This window comes from Parus major, chromosome 17 (genome assembly GCF_001522545.3).
Source record: "Parus major isolate Abel chromosome 17, Parus_major1.1, whole genome shotgun sequence".
Lineage (NCBI taxonomy): Eukaryota > Metazoa > Chordata > Aves > Passeriformes > Paridae > Parus > Parus major.
The window spans coordinates 10,065,149-10,084,557 of NC_031785.1; the positions used below are offsets into that span (position 1 = coordinate 10,065,149).

Sequence of the window (19,409 nt, forward strand, 5' to 3'; positions counted from 1 at the left end):
GTTTCCTCATCCAGTCATGGTCCCTGCTGTGGTGGCTGCTGTAAAGTCAGCAGAGCCCTGGAGCTCCATGAAGCAGTCTGGCTGCCCTGGCTGTTGAGTAACAGCCCCAGGCTCCAGAGGGAGTTCACACTGCACACAACACGGTGGCACCAGCACAGCAATGGCATCATCTGTCCCTGCTCACACCACACAGGGCTCCTGAGCTCTGCAGCTGAGAACATTCCTGGGGACCTGAGGCTGCACACCTTCATGAAATATTTTACACAAATATTGACTTGCCCATGCACACAAACCACGGGAAGGAGTGTTTGCAGGGAGAGCTGCTCTGCTGCAGAATTGGCCACACAGACTCCCAAACATAAGGTTACCAATAGTTTCCCAAATAATGAACAATTTCCAGTCTCCATGGGAAAGAGACTATCTGGAAATGTATGATCTGTCCAAGGGGCAGATTTAGTTCCTTTTCTCTGGAAAAGAGCTGAGTGTCATGGGGAAAGAGAGGGTCCAGGTGAAGTAAGGGGAGTAAAACTTACCCCTCTTGCTCCAATCCAGGATTTCCTCCTGGCTTTCCATAGCTTCAAACTCTTGCATCTGATTCTGTGCAGGGTAGAAGAGGTCACAAAAGCAGATAATTATGAGGCCAGTAAGAAGAAGGACTGTTACCAGCTTCCTATTCCACGGGAAAATATTCACTTTCTGCAGACGTGGGAGGAGACGCTGCAGTGCTGGGAGAAGGTGCTGCAGGTGAGCTGGGGCTGGCCTGGCAGCTCAGGGAGCTGGGGCTCCATGTCAGGCTGACACACAGAGCTGGATGTGGCCACTGCCATCCCCTGCAGCCTCCCTAAGCCAGGAACAGCTCTCTGGGCTGCTCTGCTCTGGGGAAAGGTGCTGGGAATTGTGCCAGGGAAGGTTCCTGTGGGTGCCACAGGTGCTGTGAGAGCTCCCTGTGTCTGTGGCACTCTGCACCAAGAGCTGCAGGTGCTGGGAGGGAAATGCTCATGTCCTGGACAGACTGTCCGGGCTGCTCTCGAGCCCAGGCAGGCTCTGGCTGCAGAAAGTGTCTGTGTTGCAGCCTGGGCAGGTGGTTGGTGTGGACATGGAGTGGAAGCCGTCCTTTGGCATGGTGGGGAAGCCCCGTGTTGCCCTCCTGCAGCTGGCCCTGGAGGATGAGGTGTTCCTGCTGGACCTGCCACGGCTCCTCGAGCAAGCTGAGGCTGAGGGGCAGAAGGAGAAGCTCCCCCATTTCATCCAGATGCTCTATTCAGATGCAGCCATCACTAAACTAGGTAACACCCCTCTCTCCTCCCCACCTCAGGGCTTCACACATCCTCTTTTGTCAAATTTGTCATTTCTCGATCCTCTTGGTGTTGTCATTCCCTAAATGCACTTGCCATGGAAGCAGCTGTTGTAACCCTGAGTGTCCAGGCACTGCCAGGCCAGGAAGGAGTGACTGGGAATGGCAGAATTCCAGGATCAGAGAACCACAGAATCCCCTGAGCTGGGAGAGACCCCCAGGATCACCCAGCCCAGCTCCCAGCCCTGCCCAGACCCCCCAACATCCCACCCTGGGCATCCCTGGAGCTCTGGCAGCCTCGGGGCCGTGCCCATTCCCTGGGGAGCCTGGGCAGTGCCAGCAGCCTCTGGGGGAAGAACCTTGCCCTGCTCTGCAGCCGGAGCCTGGCCTGGCCCAGCTCCAGCTGTTTTATCTCCCCATTCCAGCTCAGATCCAAGATCCCTGATTGAACTTGCACTCTCAGACTTGGGATTGTCCTAGCTCTGTACTAATCCCCAGCTGCCACCCAACCTTCAGTGCTTCAGGTAACTCTGGTGTGCAGAGCTGTCCCTGTCCCAGAGCTGCTGTGCTGGACACCAGAGATCTCTGAATTACCCTGCAGGGTTTTTGGAGGCTTTTTTCAGGAGCTGCCTGGATTTCAAGGGCAAATTCATAAATAACTTCCCAAAATTTTAAATAAGTTTATCTTAAACTCAGCATTTTTCATCCATCTCTCTCCTTGGATCTTCTGGAGTGTCTCTTTGGAACAGAAGAGACAGGAGTCAGTCTTGCTCCCTGTTTGAACCATCTTCCCACCAATGCTTATAAATATTTTGTCAGCATTTTGACCCTGAACTAGAAGAAGCTGCAGTGCATTAACTGTAATTTGAGTTTTCCTACGTGTCTGGGCTTTTTTTGTCTCCAGGTTATGGGATGTCTGGAGACCTCAGCAGCCTTGCAGCCACGTGCTCTGCTCTGGGAGACACGGAGAAGCAAATGCAGGGAGTGCTGGATCTCCTTGCACTGCACCAACAAGTAAGGATGAGCACATGGAGACGTGGGAAATGTGTGGTGGATCACTGTCCTGGGTCCACAGCACTGGCTTGCACAGTCTGTTTGCACCCAGGATTGGCAGGGAGATGGCTGCATGAATAAAGAGACCATTTAGAGGATTGGAGGTGTTGGGATTCTGTAAAGGAAGAAGTATTTTGTTTTCATCAATTAAAAAGTTAAAGCTTGTGATACTGACAGCTTTTTCATAGACTTTATAAAAGCTGTAAAAAGCTCTTGGAGACCCATCTCCATTCAGCCAGGACAAGGTTTCTGAGCACAAGTTCCACACACTTAGGAGGAGGAAGTTCTTGTAGAAATTCTGCTACTCCAAGGTCATGCATTGTTGAGGCAGATATGATGGAGTTAATGATTTGTACAGAACTCTGATGTTCCTGGGGGGCTGCTGGTGGGTTCAGCACAGGAATTTCTGCTCAGCTGAAGCACAGCTGTCCCTGGGTTTGCACACAGGAGCTCTCAGCACAATCATTTTAATGGGTAACATGTCCAGAGTGTGTGTGAGGCTTGGGTTGAGGTGGAGCAGGTCTTTGGGATTGATAGCTTGACCTGGGAAGTGCTGCAGGGGCTGCCATAGCTGCCAACAGCCACTGCCTCAGTTTAAGTGAGGAAGAGCAGCTGCAGGGAGGGCTCTGCTGCCCAGGGTGTCACAGAAATGCCTTTTCCCAGCGGGACTGGCAGGAGAAAGGTGCTGAAGTGGAAGCCCAGCAGCCTCCAGCATGGGGAGCACCCTGCAGACCCCTAAGGAGCCTCATCCTGTCCCTGCTGCTCTGCTGCAGGGCTGAACAAGAATGTCCTTTTGTCCTTTTGCCCTTCCTTGGCTATGGAAGAGATTTCTCTCCAGAATTGTGTTTGTTAAATAACCCAATGTTTATCTGGTGCCATCCCAGCCCTCGGGGTTCAGTTTGCCAGGCACAGGGTGGATGTGATGGGGCTGTGCCTGGCCCCAGCTGGAGCAGGAGGTGCTTTGGGAGCTGCTCCATAACCTGGTGGTCTCTGTCTTCTTTGTTTCCTCAGCTGCAGCGGGGCAAGGACGGCCAGAAGGAGGATGGACTATCCCCAGAGCACAGCCACGAGCAGAGAGGGCTCAGGCAGCCGGAGAAGGGGCTCAGCCTCCTGGTGCAGCACGTGCTGGGGAAGCCTCTGGATAAAACAGAGCAGCTTTCCAACTGGGAGAAGCGGCCGCTGCGGGAGGAGCAGATCCTCTATGCAGGTCTGGCCCTGCTGCTCCTGCAGCTGCCCAGCCTGGGCTGGGCTGCTCTGTCCCAGGAAAGCTGTTAAGCAGCAGAGGAAGAAAATGGCTTTGCAGATTAGTTCCTGTTCAGAGGAGTCAGCACATGCTTTGTTTGTCCTTTCGAGGACATGACTGTCATGGTTGAAGTTTAAACTGTCCAGTGATTCATTATTTCCCTTAGGAAGGAATTCCTGTGCTTTGCAGATTTGGTCTGATGAAACATCACCTCAGTGGAAACTCATCTCAGTAACTGAAAGGAGGAAAGTCCACTTCCTTCTGCCTCGTTTCACAGCCTTCCTGGGAAACAAATGCTGTGTTCATTTGTCACAGTGAGGTGCTTGCTAGAGCTGGGTTTGGAACAGGTAGATGTGGTGTCAGAAACTGCAGCACAGACTCAGGGCTGTTGGAGGGACCCACAGAGTTTATTGCTGATTACCCCAGAGTCAAAAGTCTGGGTCTAAATCCTTTCCTGGTGCATCAAAGGGCAGCCTGCTGATGCAAACCAGCCCTTTGTTAAATTCGACTGTCCCTGAAGCTGACACAGTTCTCACAAAAATTAATCACTGGGACAAGTCAGACTGGCTGGGAGAGTTCTCCCATTGCCATTGCAGGGAGCAGCAGCACAGGGCAGTGAGTGTGGGCAGCTGAGATCAGGTATTGCATCTCCTGCTCAGGTATTGCATCTCCTGCTCAGGTGTTCCATCTCCTGTTCAGGTATTGCATCTCCTGCTCAGGTATTACATCTCCTGCTCAGGTGTTCCATCTCCTGTTCAGATATTACATCTCCTGCTCAGATATTACATCTCCTGTTCAGATATTACATCTCCTGCTCAGGTGTTCCATCTCCTGTTCAGGTGTTCCATCTCCTGCTCAGGTGTTCCATCTCCTGTTCAGATATTACATCTCCTGCTCAGGTGTTCCATCTCCTGCTCAGGTGTTCCATCTCCTGCTCAGGTGTTCCATTCTGGGGAGCTGCCCTTCCCCTCGAGAGGTGTGATAAGAAGCTGTGGGCAGTGCTGAGGAGCAGGGGCTGGCTGGAGCTGCCTGTGGTGGTTGGAAGAGCCACACTGCAGTTGGCATTGGATTATTATTGGATTATTATTGGATTATTATTGGATTATTGGCTTAGAGTGGGGATGGCAGAGCCTGTCTGTCTTCAGGAGCTCCTGCCTTGACCCCTGACTGTGGGTTCTGCTGTGACGAGTCAGTCCTGGGGCTGAGGGCATGAGCTGAGGGATTGCAGCTTCACAGTTGTTCACAGGGGCTTGTACAAAGGTGGGGGCTCTTGCTTGCCTCAGGAAAGCCTCTGGTTTACTTTAGAATGAGTTGATGCTCACGTTCTCTGCCCTGCAGCCTCAGATGCCTACTGCTTGCTGGAGATCTACAAGAGGCTCTGCAAGGACCCCGAGAGCTTCGGTCTGGGTTCAGACCTGGCAGAAAGTCTGGTGGGAAAACAGAGCAAAAAACCCAAAGCAAAGAAGCAGCTGAATAAACAAGAGGCAGCATCACCTTCTGGGCAGGTTTGTAAACATCTTTAAAGAGCTGCTTGTTGCTCAGGACCCCTGGCAATCGCCCACTGCTGCTCTCAGTGATGCCATTCAGTGATGGCATTCTGTTCTCAGACTCCTGCAGCAAACATCCTCCTCACCCCTCCCTCCAGGGACACTCTGCTCTCTCCTTGGCCTGCCTGGCTCCAGCTCTCCCTGCACTTGGAGGTTCATTTCTCTTTGCACAGTGTGGCTGCAGATCTGTGAGCCTTGCTCGTGGAAATGCTCCTTCCACATTTTGGGTTTGGATTCTGTGGCCAAAGTTCCAAAACTCTTCCTTCCTTGCTTTTGTTTTTCACTGAGCTTCCACACCTTGCTTTCACACTGGGAATATCTCCTTTATTGTGTCTGGAGAAGAAGTCTGCAAAGTTAAAAGCAAATGATCCATCAGAAATGCCTTTCTGCTGAAGGCTTGTCTCTGCCTCCCTGCCCACCACCACATTCCATGAGAGGCCTCTTCCAGGAGTTTGTGTTGTGGCAGAGCCTCAAAGCTCCCCCAGAGCTGTGGGACTCTGCTCAAGTACCTTGGAATGTGAGTGGTGCCTCTCAGTTTTACATTTAAAAGGGAACCATCCAGTGGTTTGTGCACCTATGGAAACCTTGGCACAAATCCCATTTTGTTACTGCCTGAGAAGACTCACCCTGTGTGTCTGTGCATCCTGGGGAGCCCCAAGTGTGTGTGGAAAGCAGTGAAACCAGTGTCCCTTCCATGGCTGTGCCCACCTGTGTGGAAATGTGCAGCATCCCTTGGCCTTCAGCAAGCAGGAGAACACAGATCTGCTCCCTGTGCAGCTCCTGGGAATGTTGTGTGATACAGCAGAGCTGGGGGGAAAAATGAGCACCTCAGGCTTCCATCACCCTGGAAACCCAAGGGTCATCTTTGTGTTCTGTGCAGTCAAATCCATCAGCTGAGAGGCCGTTGGTAAAACCTGGACTGGGACACCAAGAAAAGCAGAGCTCTCCTGGCTGCATCCTGCAGGACTCCAAGCTCTCTGTCCCAGTCTTTCTGAACTGGGGCTCATGACTGTTCTTTATGACCTTTTGTCTCTCTGCTGGCATGAAACGTGAGAGAAAAGCTCTGTATGACAGTGCTGGCCACAGGATGAACACTGGCTGAGAGCTGAGAGCCAGCTGCAGCTCCTGCACATCTGTTTGAGCAGCAGCAGCAGCAGCAGCAGCAGCAGCAGCAGCAGCAGCAGCAGCCAGGGCTCGTGTCTCCAGCTGCCTCAGCTGCAGGGGACAGCTCCATCCCCTGTCACCGTGCTCTGGTGTCACAGACCCTGCAGGAGCTGCTGACAGCCCTGGTGAAGGAGGCAGCTGTTGGGAGCTGCAGCATCACACCAGTGCTGCTCCTGGAGCTGAGCTGGTTCCCATGGAGAGCCCAGGTGAGCTGCCTGGTGTGCCACAGCGTTCCCAGCCTGGGGCCAGCTCCTGCAGAGCTGCTGGCAGTGTCCTTCAGTCATCCCAGCTGATCCAAGTTCCTGGAGTCAAAAGCTGGACATTGAAAGTCCCTTAATAACTTCCCTTCTCCGTGAATTTAGCTATTGTACTTCTGGGAGCCTCCCAAAGCCAAAGTCCTCCGAGTGCAGGAACTCCCCCAGCAGCAGACATTTGAAATAAAACAAACAGAATTCAGTCTCTGCCTATTTTTAACCTTCCAGAGATAACAGAGTTGACGTGGTTGCTTTGTCTACCTGTTTCTCCCTCTGTCTGTCCCAAATCATAGCTTTGGCACATATTTAATTGCAGACTAATTTAGGGGAGCAGCAGCCTTGCCTGTGTTCCTGTGACTTGCTGAAGATGAGAGTGTGCAGAGCACTGGAGCCAGGCTGGCACTCTCCAGGAAAGGCTGCAGGGCAGGGACAGAATGGTGGACTGAGAATCAGCCCCATCATCTTCTGCCCCTGCCCAGGTGGGGATGGCCGTGTGGGAGGGATGGGGAGGAGGATCTGGAGGTGCTGCAGAGCAGGGGAGGTGCTGACACAGGTGGAAGGAGGCGGCTGGATGTGGCTGAGCAAATGCAGGGAGGAAAAACACAAATGTACTGGGAATCAGCCTTCTGCTCCTCATGGATCTCCTGCCTTTCTCCAGGAATGCCCAGGAGCCAGAACGGAGCCCTCAGGCCCCCCTGCCCCCATCTCACCCCAGCAGTTCAGCGTGGTCTGTGACAACATGCTGCAGGGGCTGGGGCGCTACCTGCGCTGCCTGGGCGTGGATGTCCGGCTGCTGGACAATGAGGATGACCACAGGAGAGCTGCTGAGGTGAGTCCACAGCTCCCATCTCCATCAGGACGTGATGGAGCTTTCTAGGAAGCTGCTCAGGCTGCAGGAGCTGCCCTGTGGGTCCCTCCATCCATCCCTGTGCTGAGTCCCAGCTCTCGGGGTCACCCCGAGCTCTGGCACTGGAATCAGCTGCTCCCAGTGCGTGGCCTTGGTTCTCCACTTGCAGGAGAGGAGGGGAACAGAGGCTGCTGTGATCTCACTCTGACATGTGTCTGATTGTGTCATTGGCAGCTGGGGCAGCTCAAGTCATGAGAAGAGCACAAGTGAGGGTAAAGATCACAATCACAGAATGGTTTGGCTTGGCTTGGCTTGGAGGAGACCTTAAAGATCATCTCCAACCCCCAAAGATCTCCAGACTAACTCTGCCCTGACACAACTTCAGGTCATTTCCTCAGGTCCTGTCCCTGGTCACCACCGAGAAGCTATCAGTGTCTCCCTCCTCTTCCCCTCAGGAGAAGGTTGTAGACTGTGATGAGTCTCCTCTTCTCCAGATGAACAGATCAAGTCTCAACCACTTCTCATACAGCTTCCCCTGAAGGCCCTTCACCATCTTTATTGCCTTCCTTTGGACACTCTTCAATATCTCTCATAATTGTGGTGCCCAAAATTGCCCTCAGGGCTTGAGGTGAGGCCACCCCAGGCCAGAGCAGAGCAGGACAGTCCCCTCCCTTGACCAGCTGGTGACGCTGGGCCTGATGCCCCCAGGACACAGATGTCCCTCCTGGCTCCAGGGCACTGCTGACTCACCTTCCTGTCAACCAGGACCCCCAGGTCCCCTCCTGTGGCGCTGCTCTCCAGCATCTCATGTTCCAGCCTGTTTGTATATCTAGGGCTGCCCCATCCCAAGTGCAGAATCTGGCATTTTCCCTTGTAGAACTTCATATGGTTGGTAATTGCCAAGTTCTCTAAATTGTCCAGGTCTCCCTGCAGAGCCTCCCTCCCTCTGAGGGAGTCAGCAGAGATTTCCAGCCCACACAGTGTGAGCTATCAAATGTGTGTGGATCAGCCAGCCTGGTGTGCAGGATGTTTCCTCTTCAGATGTCTGCTCGGCCTGAATGTGGGGCAGGCTCTAACTTCTGCAGAAATAATTCATATCTCCTCCCTGCCAAACTTGCACAAGTTATTTAAACAAGCTGCTTCTCAGTGCCTCCCCCCAGAGCCCCATCTCCACTTCTCATCCCCGTCCCTTATCGTGCCACGGACAGGATGTTTGACATTGCTTTCTCTATGGTGACCAGACAAACATCCTTCCACTATCAAAAGCCCTTGGAGTGTTACTGGATTGCAGAGCCTTTGATCTGGGCTTGGATAATCAAAGATAAAAATAAACTCCTCCCACCCTGTTTTATATCTGGCTGGTCCTGATTGAATCAAAGCTGAATGTCGAGCACCCTAAGCCCAAAAACTCGGAAATGTTATTGCAAAGGCCAGCAGAGGGTTTGGATCCTGAGTACAAGACAGTTTGGGTGTTGTCCCAGCACACACCAGTGTCAAACTGGTGTCCCTGGGAACAGCTGAGAGTGCACAGCTTTAGTGTTGCTCATTGTCTGAGCAGCCTGACCCAGCTGAAGATGTCCCTGCTCTCTGCAGGGGAGTTGGAACAAGGTGACATTTTAAAGATCCCTTCTAAACCAAAGTATTCTATGATTCCATCTTGTCTTCTGCAAACTTCTCTTTGCAGAGAATCTTAAACCTCTCTTTGGAGTTTTCCAGACAATTGGAAAGAGATGGAAAAGTGGATGTTCCTATTTTCCCCACAAAGCAGTGGGATCCTTCTCAGTTAACCTTACAGGATGACCCTGAGTGGCTGCAGTAGGTCCTGCAGTGCTGTACCTCAGGGGGAGAGCAAAAGCTTTTAAGAAAATCATGGTAGTCTCTTAGGTTTTAATAAGAGATGCAGTAGAATCTCAAAGCTGCTTCAGTTGAGTTCTGGGTTGGTTTACTTAATTTTGTTAATGGACTTTGCTCTTGGTCTTTAAAATCATCCTCATCTCTAAGGATAACCTGATGCTCAGGCAAACCTGGCATCTTTTGAAGTATTCTAATAACAGAAGGCAGGTAAAACTGGCTTCCTGAGGCTCCCATGCCATGGAAGGTTCCCTGCAAGGTTACACCTACCCTCTACAGCTCCAGGTGAACCAGCAAGCTGCAGAGGAGGGCCAGGCTGGATGGATCCCAGGAGCCAGATAGAGCACCCAGATCTAAATTGCTCTTGACTGAATTGGAGCCAGGTGACACAAAGGGGATTTTAATCCTGCAGTGAGCAGTTCTTCACCTATGGGGGAATCTAATCTCGGATCTTGTCTCAGCTTTGACTGGATTTTTCCATATTTTTGATGTAGATTACATTCTCCAGGTTTGCTGATCTTTTCAGTCTGCTGGGGATATAAATTCACAGAGCACAGATGAAGACCTGTGTTGCTTTTAAGATCAAGAGTTGGCTTTTGATGTTTGGTCAGCAGGAGGGGAAGGTCTTTCATTGGAGACCTGGACACAAATGGGTCTGCACAGGGAAATAAAACTGGAACCATGTGATAGCTCTGTGTGATTTATACTTTCCAGGAATGCTGAAGAGAAGTTGAGGGTTGCAGTACTGGAAGGTATTAATAATATAATAATATAATACTGAGAGTGCTCAGAGCTGTTAAACTCTTGGTTTGCTGTCTCTTTTAAAAGTGCCTGGGATTGCAGGGAGGGGCTCTGGGTTTGGACCAGGTTTTGTGATCCCCTTCTCTAGCAGATCCTTGTCTGGGTGCTTTCCAGCACATATCCTGGGCAGACACTTTCTGTCCACTCCCTTTTGGTCTGAAGCAGGGCCCAGGCTCAGGATCCCTTCCAGGGGACCCAGCTTTTCCTGGACTGCAGTTTGGCTCTTCATGGCATTGCCCAACACGTGTCTTGCCCAGACTTAGCAAAGTTTAACTTAGAAATGCACAGCCTTGTGCTGCTGTTTCTGGGAACCTCCTTTGGCCTTGGTCCAGGATGCTTTAGGTTGTCAGGGATTGTCCTGCTGCTGGTGCTGGCCTGGAAACACAGGGGCTGTCTCTGCCCTCATTGTCCCTGCAGGTCCCTCTGACAGCAGCTCCTGTGGGTTCATTCATTTCTGCAGGATGGGAGCTGCCTGAACAGACAGGCACGTTAAGGGCTGATCAGTAATTCCAGCAGCTTAGGGACTGCTTTCTCTCCAGAAGGTCTGAGCCTTTTCCAGAGGAAGTTGATTTTATCTTTGTAATAGATTGTGAAACTGAGGCCAATGCCCTCTCTGCAGCACTTGGGCTGGAGCACAGGTCCCTGACACCCAAGCCAAAATGCTGTCCTGGGTGTTCTTTTCCTCTCCTTTGCATGCCTGACCACGGTCCCAGTGCTGCCTTCCCTTGTTGCTTTTGGAGGAAAAGAAGGAATTGTGCCCTTTTCTCCAGTACATACCCTCTGTGGTCTGTCAGATGTGTGGTATCACATGGCCCTTCTGGCTCCTTCTGCTTCTCCCAGTCATTGTTCCAGGGGCAGAAAAACATGTTGGAAGAGTTATTGCTTTTCCCTTTTATTTGATGTTCTTTGCCTGTCTCTGCAGAGCCATTTAGATAAGGGGATTTATCAAGCTTGAACTAATTAACCCTGGATGCAGAAAATCAGAATGGAGTGTTCCAGCTGTGAAATCCTCAGATTTACCCTGAAGCAAACATGGGTCTGGAGGAATCTCACATCCCTTTTCCCTTGTTGGCAAATCCCTGTGGTGACCTTTTTCTTTACCAGGCTTTTCTCAGTAATGTGCACAAGGTGTGTGCTGACTGCTCAGCAGCAGGACTGCATGGGGTGTCTGTGCTGCCCCTTGAAGGCAGAGGTTCTTAGAGGTTTTTCCTTTATTGAGAGAGGGGTTGATTTTGAAAGAAAACCAGTAATTTTGCCTGTAGAAAGATGCTTTAGAAGTTGTTGCCAATCGCTTTTGCAGTGCAGAACTTCCAGCCAAAGAGTGACTTCACAACTAAAGGAGGGAAGCAGATACCTGAAAGCTCAGGAAGAGGAAAAAAGGGAACAAACAGGTTGTTTTGCTGCCAGCACAGGGCCTTCAGAGCCTGCTCCCCCTGGTTTTGTGCTGCCACAGGTCCAGTGAGTCCTGTGAGAATGACTGCCCAAGACAGAGTTTAAAAGTCGTGCTTGGTCTGGCTGGTGTTCCCTGGCTGTGCTCACTGGTGTCGCTCTGGGAAGTGCAGCAGGACTCTGATCCCAAATGTTTCTTCCTGCCAAGAGTAGAGAGGGATCTAGAGAGAGCTGCTGCACTCTGAGCCAGAGGAGAGACCTCCATGACACACATCTGGAGTCAGTGAAAAACATCAGGGCTTCCAACAGAATCCAAGGCAGAGGAGAGGAATAACGTCATGCCTGCTTCAAAGCACTGATCTCTTGTCAGCAGGATCAGAGCTGAGTCCTGCTTCACATGGGAATCCTTGGGAATCCTGCTGCTGCTGCAGCCATGAGGCTCTGTCCCTCCTCCAGGAGGGTGAGGGGTGGAGGGAGGAGTGTCATTCAGTGATGTGAAGGAGGCTCAGTCACACTTCCAGCCCTGCAGCTCCAGATTCGGTGTCTCCCTTTGGCACAGACCCCTCTGCAGAGTCCCCAGCCCCGTGTGAAGGGCAGCAGGGCAGGTGATGAGTTCCCTGATAACTCAACACAGACACTTGAAGGACCAGACCTCTGACAGAAGCTCAGGATTGCGGGTCAGGAGGTGATAAAGTCCAAGGCACATGTTCCCTACAGCCTGGAGAGGTGCATAATTCCTGTGTTGGGTTGCCAGGACAATAACACCCTCCTTCTCTAAGGAGCTCTTTTTGTTAAGGGTATGAAGTTTGCAGACACATTTCATGGAACATTTTTATTCTGGAATAATCTGCTTAGGTGTTTTTTTCTTTTTTCCCCTGTGCAGAACTGTTTCCTTCTTTGTGACCCAAACTGGGGAAACAGAAATAGTCTGGGTTAAGGGAAAAAAAGAAAGGATTGCTTTTGGATGGGATTGTTTCAAGGTGGAATGGTTCCCTGGGCCATCTGTGGTACAGGTGCACCAGCAGCTTGCTCCAGCACATGGGAGATGAGGCAGGGATTGACAGGGAGGGGACGAGGGGTGAGCCTTGAGCTGCTGTTGCTGTCAGGAACTCTTGGCCAGGTGTGGACTGACACTGAGAGAAACACTCAATATCTCCACCTTCTTTCTTCTGTGACTGCAAATAAAGCTTGAACTCAGTGTAACTTCAGCCCCTGTTCATTTGGACTTTTTGTATTTTCCAGATTGCCCGGCAGGAAGGAAGAGTCATTCTGACCTCTGGACTCCCATATCAGACTGTGAGTGCTCCGAGCTGCTGCCGTGTCCATCGTGTGCTCTGGGGTGTGCAGGGGGGCAGGAGGAAAAGCCAGATGTGGATGCAACAGCTGGCTTGGCTTTTTCATGTTTTCTCCACTAAATGCTACAGTTAGGGTCTGCAGAGGTTTGCTGTGTTCAACCACCAAGGCTCAGGGTGAAATGCTGTTTTATACTTGTTCTCATTCCTGCATCAGTGGAGAGATGGATTGCTCTCCATGGGGACGGGGGTGGAAGTCAAGGCAAGCACTGCAGAACAGTTTCTGTCTGGCCCCACTGGCAGGTGAAAGGCAGCTCAATTCCTGTGCTTTTTATCCCAGAGATTCTTGCTTGCTGGCTGGCTCCACTCTGAGAGAGTTTCAGCCCTCAGGGACATTTCTTCAGGCTTGGAAGGGAGAGATTGGAAGGCCCCAAGCATGGGTCTGGTGAAAGCTGGAGAGGTTTTGTGTTGCTGTAGATAAACAGAAAAGCCAAAGCAGAGCCCAGCCTTGCCCTCAGCACCAGCTGTTCAGAGCTGTTCACAGACACGCTTCAAAATGCAGTGCTGAACCTGCCAAGTCACTGCTTGCAATGCTGTCATGTCCTGCTGCAGCTCCTCTGCAGATTTTTACTGCCCAAAAATCCATTTGGAAGAGTGAAACCCTTCTGGATGAGCCAGAGCTCCGTTCACATGAGCCAGGGTGCAGAACTTCTTTGTCACAAACTGTCAGATAAAATCTCCCAGCTACTCAGGCAGCAGGTCAGAATATTTGCAGAGTAGGGGTTGCTGATTTCCTATGGAAAATCTGAGTGTGGAATAAAGCTCCCCCCATAATCAGACACTGTGAGGCAGGTGCAGCCACCCTGCAGGTTCCTTGAGCCTACAGCTGGTGGAATAGGGAATCCAACATCCAGCATCATCGTGTTTGGCTGAGCTCTAACTTCAAAGAACTGTGTAGGAATTGCAAAAGGAAAACAACTGCTTCCAAGGTACAATACTCCTGGGAAATGTCTGGTTCCCTCAGCTCCCTTGCCCTTGGATGCTCCACAAGGACAGGATGGCTCTGCCAGGCTCCATCACTGCTGTGTAGCTGAGGCCACTCCTGTCAGTCCTTAGCATGGAAGTGCAGATGTGTCTGGGACTTCCCAGTGCTCATTCCCAGATGCAGAGTCCTCTGCAGAGTGTGGAACAAACCCTGAGGGACTGCTGACATCAACCCCTTCAGCAGGGGTTTCATTCAACATCCCCTTGTCCATCAGGGAACTCCAGGTGAAATGTCTGTGTGAATCAGAGGGGTAGAAGTGGTCACTGGACATTGTTCCCATCACTGTTTGCCACTCTGTGGGATCTGGCCAAGTTTCAGCAGAAAGCTGGGATTGAATTCAGTTCCCTTCTGCTGCCCCTGTCAGCCCCACCTCACCAAATCATGAGTTGATGGGACTTGGGTGTATTCTGTAGAACAGAATCATGGAATTGTTGAGGTTGGAAAAGACCTCAGGTCCAGCTGCTAATCCAGTGCCACCACAGTGGTCCCCATAAACCACATCTCCAAGTGCCACAGCCAGACCACTCTTGAACACTTTCAGAGATGATTCCAACATCTCCTCAGACAACTCATTCAATGCCTGACCACCTTTCTGTGAAGAAATGTTCCCTGAAATCACTCTCGTGTCAGGGAGTTGTAGAGAGTGAGAGCCTCCCTTTCCCCAGCCTACATCATGTTTCATACACATAAAATCTTGCAGTGCTTCAGGAGTCAGAGCTTTTGCAGCAGTAGGTTTCCAGCTGTGGTGCTCAGAATTCAGACTGTAAACACACACTCAGAATTCAGACTGTAAACACACACTCAGAATTCAGACTGTAAACACACACTCAGAATTCAGACTGTAAACACACACTAACTCCAAGCATCATTCAGAATTCAGAGCAGAGTAGCAGAAACGTGGCCTGCCGCTGTCCTCACTGGTGTCTCTGGTTTGCAGCTGCGCTCCCAGGTGGGAGAAGGAAGGTGTTTCTCTGTCAACTGCTCCGAGAAGGCAAAGGACCAGGCGCTGCAGGTGCTGAAGCACTTCAACGTGCAGGTGTCCCTGGGTGACATCTTCAGCCGCTGCCAGGTAGGACAGGGCTGGCTGGAGCCCCGGCTCCCGCTCGCCCCGCGCTCCCTGCGCTGCCTCGCTGCTCTGGGCCTCGCACTTGGGGTCTCCTTGGTTCCCAAGAGCTCTGCTTGAACCTTGGCAGCACCTGGCAAAGCCGTGAGGAGTTCTGAGAGCAGTCACAGCCGCCACAGTGCTGGGGTTCAGTCACAGGATCAGAGGCTCTGCATCTGCAGCTTTGCTAGAAACTCGCCTGTTTTTCTGATTTTTGGTACTTGGCATGTGTTTTGGCATCAATTGTCATGGTTAGACTCTCTTTGTTGCTGTGTTCTCTGTCTAGGACACATGCTGTTTTAATTATAAACCATGTTTAATTATGGCTCTGTGATTCTGTTAACACTTAATTACTTTAATAGGAGGATTTTTTCATAGGACTTTTTTTTTTTTTTTTTTTTTTGCTGAAGCTATTAGGTTAATTCATGTCCATGCTAGTTGATTACTCCAGATTATGTTTGGCACTGGGTATCTGTAGATTACTGTTAAGAATAAATTTTAATTGTGTTAGCTCAAATCAGCATCTCTTCCAATTTCACTCTTGTATTTGTTAGAGCAACACGCCGAAACCTATCCCTTCCCAAACTGCAATATAAACCAACAGGGAACTTCAACATCTCTCACCTTATCAGTGTTTCAAAGAGAGAAAAAGAAGAAAGTTGGTTAGAAAATCAGCTTTTTCTCAGGGATAAACAAGCCAGTGAGTCTGGCTCAGTGCCTCAGTGCAGATCTGGGGTCTCTGGGCCCAGTGGAATTGCACAAGTGGTGTAGGAGCAGACACACCAGACAGCGTGTCCTGCACCTTGTTTATATCTGCTGTCAGATGTTGAAACTGGATCTGTAACTCACAGAGCAAATGAGAGTTGTCCAGCTGGGCAGGTTGGCTGTGAGAGGAGACTGGAACTCCCTGCAGGTCGGATCCACAGAACAGGGGTTCATGTTACTGCAGGATAAATGGATATATTCAGCTATGGGATACAGCCTTCAGTCCTGTGGTTTAATTGTCCCAGAACAGATTGCAGTTGTTATACATACATATATTTATAGTGGCAAGCTGGCTTCTTGGCTGTTTAAAACAAACCTTTAAAAAACCTCGTGGATTCTCTGATTCCCTGACATCTCATAAAATAGCAGTGTTCCTCCTGATGGTTGTTGAAATACCACAAAAATAAGCACACACACACAAAACCATGAGGAAACTCTGTCCTCTCTAATAAATGCACAGGACTGTGCAGCAGATGATGGAAAACTGACCCCTCACCCAGGATCTGGGATCTGGAACTGGTTAACTCCATGGCTTTAGTACATGCTGTCTTAGTTTACAATATAAATAGGGGTAATCAATCTGGCTAGGAATATATACTAAGTGTTCTCTTACTTCCAGGAGAAATGCCTTTCCTGTAAATTGTGGTGGTGGAACAGCTGCATGTTTTATACCCCTCAGCTTGGGAAGATGCTGATTTATCAAACCTCTCCCTGTTGTGAATCGTGTTCACCTTCATTTAAGGCCTTGCTGTTCTGGAGCTGATTTTGCTCAGCTGTCTGTGCAGCCAGCCCAGGTTTGGCTGCTGTGCTGTGATGCTCTGGAGGAGATTCCCAGCTCTCCCAGCTGCATTTCCCAGGGCTGTGTGCGAGGGGAGCCGTGGGCAGTGCAGGGCGTGGAGCATCCTCCAGCACTGCAGAAAACTGACAGCCACATCAAGAGTGGTGATTTCTGCTTCAGGAGGGTGCCCTGGGCCTCTGTGGCCTACAGAGACCTCAGCAGTTCTTTTGTACGTCCTTCCTAAAACATCCTCATTCTTTGCAAACCTAATTGGGGTTAATTAGGATGGAGGCCGGATCCTGGAACTGCTGAGCTGTGCTTGCCAGGCTGTCTGTGCTGCTCCAGGGCTGGGTCACAGGCCCTGGGGCTCCCAGCTCTGAGCTCTGGAGCACTTTGCTGAGGGGTGACAGAGTTTTGGCACTGGGGAGCACGGTGGGCACACAGGGAGGAGGAGGAGGATGAGGAGGAGGATGAGGATGAGGAGGAGGATGGGCAGTGGTGATCCATGAGCTACCTGCACAGGATGGGTTCTGTGTGCCCCCAGCCCTAGCTGTGTGTCACAAGAAGCAATGTGGCATCCTGCCTGCCCCCTCTGTCCATGGACTCGGGGCTTGTTTGTCTCCTGAGCTTCTGTTCTGGAAATGAGTGGAGGGAACATGGCAGCAAACGCTGTCCCGACAATTAATGTGTGTAGTGCAGAGCACGTGGTAAAAATAGGTCCTGATTCAGTGTTGTACCCAAGACTGCTGGAAAACGTTTCCTCTGTCAGCTCCCTCAGCAGGGATGGACGGGCTCTCTTTTGCAGATGTAAAGAATGGGCTTGCTTTGTAACCCTGCCAAAACACTGCTGTTCTTTCTGCTAAAACAATGGGCAGTAGTGGTGCCTCAGTGTGACCTGGAGCAGCAGTGCTCGGGGAGTGTCATCCAGGGGCTGCTCAGCACTTTTGCTCCCAGCTGTGGTCGGGCAGTGGGGAGCTGCTGCGAGGCTCTGCAGCTGCCTTTGGAGGCTCTGTTCTCCTGCAGGAGAGCTGGGCTGGCCTTTGCTCGGAGGTGGAGCTGCTGCTCGGCTCAGGTCTGGCTCTGAGGCTTCGCTGGGGTACGAGGGAGGAGCGGGCTGGGGCTCCGTGTCCTGTGGAGCTGCTGTGCCACCCCCTCCTCCCCTGGGCCCCTCTTTCCTTTCCCACCCTCTCTTTGACTTGACCCTGTAGCCTCTGAGCTGGCCGGGGCAGGGACCCCACTTAAACAATACCTAACGCAACAGGAGGCTGATCCCAGGTGAGGTTTCAAGGGTTTCCTGCTAGGAAAAATGATTGCAATTATATCCCCTGCAAAAATAAATGTGCGGGGAAGAGAAATCCCAGGCTCCAGCTGCAGTTTGTGCATCTGAACAGCCCCACATTGATGGGGGATTATCTGCACGTTCAAATAGGTTGTCTCTTGCACTTCACTGAATGCTCTGATCCTAAATAAGCAAATTACATCACCTATTCTGATGTCCTGTTTAACTTATGACCTCAGCCTGAGCACTGCAGGATGTGAGAGATAGCTGCTCAATTTCATTGTCTGGAGATCTGATATATTTTTCTACTTTTTTTTGCCCCCCTTCCCTGCTCTTTCAGTTTCCAAACTACTCACCCAGCCTTTACAGAGGTGTTAGCATGGGATTAGGAGTGGGCGGGGAGGAGGGGGGAGGAAGAGAGGAAACCACCTTTTTGTTTTTTTTTTTTGAAATTAGGTGCAAAAGCATTCTAACAGTTGCAGCAAATGTTTCTGGTTTTTTGTGGTTAAGGTAATGAATTTCACTGCTGCAAAGCTCATCATGTGCAAGCTGATTTACACAGAGGGAGCCCAGGATGGAGCAATCCATTTAGCAGGGACAAAGGAAAAAGCCTTATGATGAGATGGAAACCCTGTACTTGGGGCACTTTGTGAAACCTTTGAAGCCAGCCTGGGAACTCTGGCAATATTAGTCGATAATTAGTAATATAGATCCCTCAAGCTGTCGTTGAGATTGAAAATGTGCATGTCTCTCATGAGCCTCTGTCACACCAATCTGATCAGCAGGCTTTTTCTTCCTTTTATGTGGGTAGCTCTGTCGGTCCAGACGATGATGAGAACTGCCAGGCATCATCTTTCTCACTCACTTGTGAGCCGAGCTGCTATCTCCTGCTCCAGCGTGCCATGGAACTGGAACCAGGGCAATTCTGCTTTGTGGTCACCTTTCCTGGCCTGAGCAACAGTCATCTTATTCATTTTAAAGCACTAGTTGTTCTTCCCCATGCACAGAGAAAAACCAGTAAGATTTAAAGGCTGTAAGGAGTTGGCCTTGGGCATCACTCAGGACAAAAAGCATCCTCAGCTCCAGTGAGGCTGAGACATCATCAAAGAATCTGAAAATGTCAGTTCTCATAGCCCCTTTTCAGCTTTTGAGCTGCCTTCCACCAATGCAACATCACGACCCCTTTCAGCACTGAAATCTCTTTGGAAAGCGCTGCATCACCCTCTAAATGAAGAATTAAGAAGGATCACGTGTGCTGGATTTCAATGACTTGGGAATGCTGAGAAAGAGAATATTGTTTGGAAACCCTCTGTGGTTTAATAAAAGGCTCATCCATAGGATGCAATTTGTCAGTGCCTACAGGTCAGGGAAACCTGTGATTAAGAGCATCTGTGGTTTCCCCAGATGTGTGAGAGAGCTGCTTACCCTGCCCCAGTCACCCAAACCCAGGCTCAGCCCGGTGCCTGCCCATGACGTGGGCTGGAATTTCTTGCTTCAGAGTTCGATTGTTCAACACAAAGGGTGAGGCCCTCTTAATCTTTTTGTTTATCCTAGGTTTGGCAATTCCGATGTAATCTGCAGCCTGTGCTGCAGAGGTTCCAGCCAGGAAGCACAGCTGGTATTATTCTGCCTGACAGACCCTGTTGGGGGAGAGAATTGTCCTCCAGAGGGGCTTGTCCAGGGTTTGTCCAGGGTTTGTCCAGGG

General features: G+C 50.7%; 1 protein-coding gene across 6 annotated transcripts in view; it reads left to right on the plus strand.

The window, feature by feature from the left end:
- EXD3 (exonuclease 3'-5' domain containing 3) overlaps window positions 1–19,409 on the plus strand; it is a 186,686-nt gene that overhangs the window by 85,797 nt on the left and 81,480 nt on the right. For 5 of the 6 annotated variants that reach the window (XM_033518355.1, XM_015644836.3, XM_015644838.2 and 2 more), the window contains 8 exons: window positions 606–744; window positions 1,073–1,286; window positions 2,199–2,308; window positions 3,359–3,554; window positions 4,929–5,095; window positions 7,214–7,384; window positions 12,686–12,739; window positions 14,718–14,849. In XM_033518355.1, the coding sequence (XP_033374246.1) occupies window positions 606–744; window positions 1,073–1,286; window positions 2,199–2,308; window positions 3,359–3,554; window positions 4,929–5,095; window positions 7,214–7,384; window positions 12,686–12,739; window positions 14,718–14,849 (1,183 nt within the window). Of the gene's footprint in view, window positions 1–605; window positions 745–1,072; window positions 1,287–2,198; window positions 2,309–3,358; window positions 3,555–4,928; window positions 5,096–7,213; window positions 7,385–12,685; window positions 12,740–14,717; window positions 14,850–14,973; window positions 15,403–19,409 lie in introns of those variants that run through there. The other variant, XM_015644839.2, reaches the window with a different exon arrangement.